Source organism: Antrostomus carolinensis, unplaced genomic scaffold (assembly GCF_000700745.2).
Source record: "Antrostomus carolinensis isolate BGI_N321 unplaced genomic scaffold, ASM70074v2 scaffold37872, whole genome shotgun sequence".
NCBI lineage: Eukaryota > Metazoa > Chordata > Aves > Caprimulgiformes > Caprimulgidae > Antrostomus > Antrostomus carolinensis.
The window spans coordinates 360-7,873 of NW_010299512.1; the positions used below are offsets into that span (position 1 = coordinate 360).

The 7,514-nt window shown below is 37.8% G+C and overlaps 1 protein-coding gene across 1 annotated transcript; it reads left to right on the top strand.

The window, feature by feature from the left end:
- Positions 1–1,510: 1,510 nt before the first annotated feature.
- Positions 1,511–5,166, top strand: ABHD10 (abhydrolase domain containing 10, depalmitoylase; the record flags this gene model as incomplete). The annotated part of the gene is made up of 4 exons (XM_010162816.1): positions 1,511–1,707; positions 2,570–2,681; positions 3,600–3,737; positions 4,825–5,166. Coding segments are annotated over 4 exons (789 nt in total), but the record flags the coding sequence as incomplete, so codon positions are not given.
- Between the last annotated feature and the right edge of the window lie 2,348 nt (positions 5,167–7,514).

Genomic DNA, 7,514 nt, shown 5'->3' on the forward strand with positions numbered 1-7,514 from the left:
TGCCGCGCAACTGTTCTTCCTGATGAGGTAATGAACCTCATCTGAGATTACTCCATGTAGAAGTGAGTAAAACTTACTTGCCACTAACGGTGCACATTTTGTACCTGCATAAAAACATGGATCCAGTGTGGGATTTTTCTTAATGTTTTTTCTTTATTTCAGTACCATTAGAGTGGTAGTGTGATCAGGAGAGCTGGTTATTGAGTGCCTTTAGGTGCTCTGAGACTGGGCTAAGCAGCAGTCGCTGCTGGTGGAACTGGTGGCCTTACTCTTGTAGCATAGGAGACTGTTTGAAATGAAGTGTGGACAAGGTTGAGTCCGTTATCTACCAGAGCTGTGTTAATCTGCTGCTGCTTTTGACAGTCGGTAGGTCACAGTGTTGGAGCAGACAACCCCCAGGTTGTCTGGAGCATTTCTTTGGCTTTGATGTGTAGCACTGGTCTCAGTGCTCTGTTGGTCATAACATAATCAAAATTGCATGGTGATTCTGCTGCAGAGAGAGTTCTGTAACATCAGGCAAGGGTCCTGTGGTCTTCCTGCAAGAATACACTGAACCTTTAATGGGATGTTTGTGCCTCTTTTGGAGATGCAAAAGAAAATCATAGCTCTGCAGTGGTCACTCTGTTTATTTTTATGGGGATGTGTTTAATGTATTGCTTTGTATTTACAGAAAATGTAGCTTTGTTTTGTTTTTTTCCCCTCTGTGCTCCATACCTGAGAAAAAGACTGATGTTAAGATGGCATAGAGTTAAAATGAGCCTTTTTTTCAGTGTTCCTGACAATAATCTTTAACTTAAGCAGAAATAGCTGTCGATGGTATGATGAAAAAAGGCTAGAAGTTATTTATTTCATTTGGTTTTAAACAATGCTAATGTTGTTTTATGTTCATTATGTTGAAAAAGTTAGTCACGGGATTCTTTCCCAGTTCCCACTTTTGAACTTCTTCATTGTGCATCTCCTTCATAGGTTTTCTGGACCTGGGGGTTTGATGCAGATGATGTTTTAACCTTCAGTTTTACTTTTTAATCAGAAATTTGTCTTCTTGTGTACTTATAAACTTACCATTACACACAGTACTTTAGTCCCAAAATTATATATTTTTTAAAAAAATTTAGTCTGGAAAAACAAAAAGGAAAAATAAAAAGTTAAACTAAGCAGATGAAAAATCTTACTTCATGTGATGTGAGTAAATATAACTCAAGATGATATAAAACATGAGGACAAATGAAGTATAGGAAATCTTAGCATTTGGCTTCAGTCGGCCACTTTGCTAATTGCTGAGTGAACTCCTTATGTGGTTGGTACTTAGTGATTTGAGACTGGATTACAATCAGCATTCCCTACCAGGCTGATCAATCTAATTAGTCATTGAAGAGTATAGGAGTTACTTTTTTCTTTTCTATTGAGCTAAAGTATCTTATTTTCCCATAATATGTCCGTATTGCCTGAATCCTAATTGTATAAAGTACCAGTATTTCTGCCAGGGTGATCATGGTGATTGTACTAAAAGCTCTCTCTGTTAGTTTGCAGGCTGAAATCATCGCTCAGCTTTCTCACTCGACCAGATCGACCAAATCTTGCTTATCATAAACTAAAAGGCAGGAATCCAGGGGTTATTTTCCTTCCAGGCTTTAACTCAAATATGAATGGTCAGAAAGCAGCTGCCCTTGAAGATTTCTGCAACTCCCTAGGTCATGCCTTCATCAGGTACATCCCCAGCGTCCTTCTTGAGAAAATGAAGGAAGTACCATGGGTTGGGGGAAGGGGTTTTAACAAAAACATGTAAACTTTGGCAGTTGGTTTGGAATGCACGCTGTGCTCTACACCAGCTAAGAAGTGCCTTCTGTTTCCAGTGGCTTTCTGTCTGTAGGGAGACTGAGGTCAGTCAGGGGAGTGTATTCTGAAAGTAATTCAGAAAATTCTCTGATAAATTCTATAGTCTAGCCACAGTGCTGTGTGTTACATTAAAGCTCCAGGCACAAAAATGAAAAAGGAAGGAAAGAAAACCTTAGAATTTTTAGTATTAGGTCTTGGGAGTTCTGATTTGTGTAAATTATCACTCTTAAGTGTGTTTCTTAACTGCCAAAGCTTATTAAGCTATCCAGTGCCTCCTGTGGGTTCAGAGGAACATGCACATGCTTGGTGATACTCTCCTTTGACAGACTAAGTTGAATGCTGAGTTTCATAAGTCTTTGTAGTTGGGAATAGTGTTTGAAAGAGAGTTTGTATATGTTAAAAATACCTTTGAAACTGATGTATGTCGTGTTTTGGTTGTAAGGGAAATTCTCTGGGAAATATCGTGGAAAATTTGAGTATTGTGATATCAAATGGTAAGAGAACACTGCATCCCTTAATTGTATCTGTTGTACTAAACAACAGATCTTTTCTGTACTAAACAACATGTTCTTTTCATGTGATTTCTGGTGCTAGTGATATTCAGGACCAAGTAAAAAAATATGCAATGCAATATCTTGTCCCCTGCTTATTTTGCTGAAAGGGCACTGTTCACTTAGCTTCTGTATTGCTGTAGAGAGTACTGTGAGTTTCATTCTGATGGTTACTTTTTCAGATTTGATTATACAGGATGTGGAAGTTCAGATGGTAAATTTGAGGAGTGTACAATTGGGAAGTGGAGAAAAGATGTTCTGTCTATACTGGATGAACTTGCAGATGGACCACAGGTTGTATTTTATTTTTAAATATAGAATGGTTTTTGTCCTCAAAGTAGAACATTAATCAAAAATATGTTGTAATAGCTCTGGTCAGCAGTAGCTTCTGTTTAACAGCTTATACCTGCTCACTTTCAAGCTGAATCATTTGAGAGGTCGTATTTGTAGGACCTCTTTTGCAAGCAGGTAGATCACAAAATCATGGAAACGTGGTTTGGAAGGACCTCCTGGAGATGGTTTATTAGAGCTGCCTGCTCAGAGCAGGGCTGTTGTCCCAGGGCGTCTGAGAGCCTCATGGTGGAGGTTCCACCTGACAAGGAACGGTTCCAGTGTGGCACAGCCCTCTTATGAAGAAGTGTGTCACTGTACCAGTGCTGATGCATTAATTAAAGGATTTTCAGGAATGTTACAAGTTAATATACTCTATATGATAAAATAGCTTAAAAAAAATCAGTAGAAGCAACATTTGACTTTTTCAGTTACTTTAGAAATAATTGTGAGAAACTTGAAGTCTCCTGCAACCTGGAAATATCTAGTACTGTGTTTAAAACAATTTTGTATTATGAATTGCTTTTGTTAACCTCTTTCACTGCACTGAGCCTTTACCATGTGCATTTGTTTTAAGAAAGGAACATAAAATATGCATGTGATACTGAATTATTTCAACTCTCATTTTGTTTACAGTGTTTCAGTCTCAGACAGCAATAACCAGCCATGCCAAACAAAAAGAATAATAAAATACCAGATCTTGTGGTGCTTACTCAGGCAAAATTTCCACTGGAGGTGACAGCAGTTCTGCCTGGGTAAGGACAGCAGGATTATGCCCAAGGTTTAAGTAGTTAAACAAAATGAAAACTGATGTTTTGTAAAAAGGAAAAAAAAAAAATAGCTGTGTCCTGTAAAATAATATCTTATGTTCTCTCTTTGAAGATTCTGGTGGGCTCCAGCTTGGGTGGATGGCTGATGCTTCATGCTGCAATAGCTCGCCCAGATAAAGTAGCTGCTCTAGTGGGAGTAGCTGTAGCAGCAGACCATCTTGTAACAACTTTTAAGAAGCTTTCTATTGAGGTAAATGCTGATGGTTGGCTTTTGTGCAATTAAAAAAATAATCTATCGAGTATTTAAGGAATTCTGTTGTTTAAACTGGACTTTCCTGCAAGTCTTCTAGTAATTTCTGTGTGTTTGTGTTGGAGGTAAGCTGAAAATTTACATTAATCTGAGAGTCTGCAAAATACTGTGTTTCTAGTATGAAGCGAGTGTGAACGCTGCCCAGAATGTGTTTATATCGTTACTGTGGCACATGGATGGGAAGTCAGACCCCTGCAGTTCAGCAGGCCACTGGATTTCACTGTTGAATATATTTGCAGCCAAACTGGATCCTTGTGCTTTCACGGGTGGAGAAGTAGCTGCTAAAGCAATTGAGATGACATTGAATGAGATTAATCTGACACGTTCTGTGTGTGTACAAGGGGAATTCTGCAGATCAGTGTGTTTGTGAAGACTGTGAGATTTAGGTGGTGAAAGTCTTGAGTTGCTTCCTTGATGATGATAATGTCCAGTCTTCAGGAAAGAAAATCAGGTGTTATAATGTGACAAGTAAACATGGCAATAAATAGGTCATACTTTAGAATAATTGAAATATTTTCCTCATTTTTGGGGGGTTTTTTTGCAAGGCACTGTGTAGTGTCAGTGTTGCTACTTAAGACTAAGATAAGGTTCTGGAAATACAGTGTTTAGACACAGCTATTGTGGCAAAGACAGAAAGGACTGATCACTGGAAAATTCCTTTTTCCTAAGATTCTCCTTGTTTGAGGTTCAGTGAACTGATTGAAGCCACAGAAACTTACTGTTTTTTGTAGTAATACATCTTTTCTTTCTGATAGATTCCAGCTGAGAAACTGAATTTTGTTGGCAGATTCTAACTAGATTGATTTGCAGGAGAGATGTGCAGAGTAGCTTTTGTGACAGGGTAGGAGTTTTGTCTTCTCAGATGCTGGAAGGCAAACAGGAATGTACCTCCTCTGCTAATAAAAATGGACAAAGTGAAATTTTATGCCTGAGGAAGTTTTACTGCATTTAGGACAGAAATAGGTTGAGGCACTCTAAAGAACTCGTAACATCTGTCTTGTCTATTCTTTGCTCTCTTTTTTTATAGGCACAAAAAGAAATAGAAGAAAAAGGTGAATGGAAGTTTCCAACAAAGCATAATGAGGAAGGGTTTTACTCCTTGGCGTATGACTTCATCAGAGAAGCGGAAAATCACTGTGTGCTAAATAGTCCTATTCCTATAACGTGTCCCGTACGACTCATTCATGGTATGAAGGATGGTGATGTCCCCTGGCAGATCTCTATGCAAGTTGCTGAGCGTGTTTTGAGCAAAGATGTGGATGTTATCCTCCGCAAAACTGGCCAGCATCGGATGAGTGAGAAGGAGGATACAAAACTTCTCGTGAATACAGTTGATGATTTAATTGACAAGCTGTCAACACTAACATAAGCTGCAGAGTAGCGTTTGTGCATGAACTCTACCCCTGACTCTTTTCCATGAGTAGCAGAAACCCTGTTCTTAACAAGATGATTCCAGACCTGTGACTGTCACAGTAGAAACTGAGCTTTAGCTGCTGTTTCCTTACCTCTGTTTCATAAATACAGGTATTTTATTAATGCTGCATTTGCACAGACAGTCCAAAACGCGAAGGAGTGCTGCTGTTGTGTTCAGAACCTCTCCTCCACCACTTAAACCTTTTTTCACAAACTTCCTACACTTTTGTACCGAAATGTTGATTCGTTTTTGTTACTATTGGCCTGTACAGTAAAACTTTCCCGTGTCTTTGACACCTTTTCAGGTCTCCTTTTGCTGTAACGTTCTTGCATCTTATGTCCCAAACCATCTGTGCAAGGCGAAATACAGCACAAGTGTTTACTGAAGTGATTGGTATTAGAAATAGTGAATAACATGAACATAATAAACAGATTTCAGATGAATTATTATATTGTTAAGTCCTGTTAAAATGGAGAAGTGGAAGGCACACCCTGATGGTGCGCTTGGGGTACTACATAAGGAAGAAGATAAATTCTGAGCATGCAGGGGGCCTCAAGGTGCAGGTGGGCTTTCTTATCTGTGCTTACCAGTAGGGTTTGTGTCCTTTTCTCCAGACAGCCTTTTTGTAATAGTTAACTTGTGGGTCTGCTGTTGAGGGAGCAATATATAATCTTGGTGTAAACTGAAACTGGATCAAGACAGTGACTCTTTTATAGTAACCTCTTTAAAGTGGGGAATTCAGGACCGTAGGGCATCCCTGCCTCTGTTCTGTGACTTGAGAACTGTAGATTATCAGAAATAAATGTCTTCCAGAGTTAGGAATTTGAGGTACACGCTTGCAAACCTGAAAACTTGTAACTGAAACTTGATAATTGGATAATTGTTATGATGTAATTCCTCAGAATTTAATAGTAGATGGATTTAATTGCAAATGTGACTGTTACCTGGGTTTTGTCCAACAATACGGAGCCATTCGTACACTTGAGAGAGAGGAACTTGGGTGAGAGGCTGAGATTAGTTCAGGCTGGCCTTCATATGAGTCAAAAAAGTACATGGTTGAAACATCAGTCAAAAGTGTGTAGTAGAATCATCAGCCAGAAGCGTACAGCTGTTTCTGGCTTTACTGTTTTAAGTAGTAAATGGCATCACTATCGCTACCTTAAAAGACTAAAGCTGCTGGGGGTAAGTTATTTCTGGAGGGTTTGTTGTTTTCAGCGTTAGTGTTGTCAATAGAAATACATTGTATAGAGCTTTGCTGAGGTAGTGGGTTTTAATTTAAAAAACCCCAAGCAACAAACAAATCCAAAACCAACAACAAAACAAAAAACCCCATAAATTTCAGATGGGCTTCTGTGATGTACAGTTCATTTAAGCTTCAGTAATACAAAAATGAGAGACTGTGATGTAAAAAATTAGAATTCTGCTATGAGAGTAAAAAAGGTGGCTCTAATTTAGATTCATTCTAATTCAAGTGTACCAATTCCTTAATTCAATTATCTAGCTTGGGATACTTGCTTGAGGAATTACAACATTCCATGAAATCTTGTTTCCAAGTATTCCTGTTTCTGAAGGGAGTAGACTTTTTTTTTCTATCTGTATGAATATGCAATTCATTTCTTTCTTAAGCTTTAAAACCTCTTGAATATCTGTTTTACTTTTGAGAAAAAGTAATTGAGATATTTAATGCAAAAAATTGCTCAACCACTTCTATTCCTGAAGGTTCAACTGTGTTCTTATTTTTGTGTTGCTCAACACATGTCCTCTTTATAGGTATTAATGTGCCTTGCTTCTAATAAAGCCTGAAAACTAGATTTTGTTAGTTTTAAAGACACAGTCAAATCAAAATTAATTTACTTCACAACTTGCTGCTATTAGCTTACCTATGACAATTTTTTTAATCCACTTTTGTCACATCTCTTAGATTGCTTTGTCTCATAATGGATGAAAAAGTTGAAAGAAGTGGACTGCGGTAATTGCCAAGTAATTAATTTTAATTAAGGCCCAAAGTTACTTATTATGAAGGATGTACTTTTTATTCACACGTATTAAAGTTATTTCAATAACTGAAAGTTTTGAGCTATTTTTTTTTTTAATTGGGAGTTACATCTACAAATATTCAATTGAACTGTGGTACTTTGCACAGGGAAAAGTCTTTATATGTCTGCATAAAGTGGAGCTGTGTATTTCTCTTGAAAGAAATTGCATTGTATTCATTCAAAGTTTCACCTCAGCTTTTATTGAATAATTGATATTTCATGGGTAAGGTCTTTTTGTTACAATGCCTTAGAGCAAAATAGCTGAAA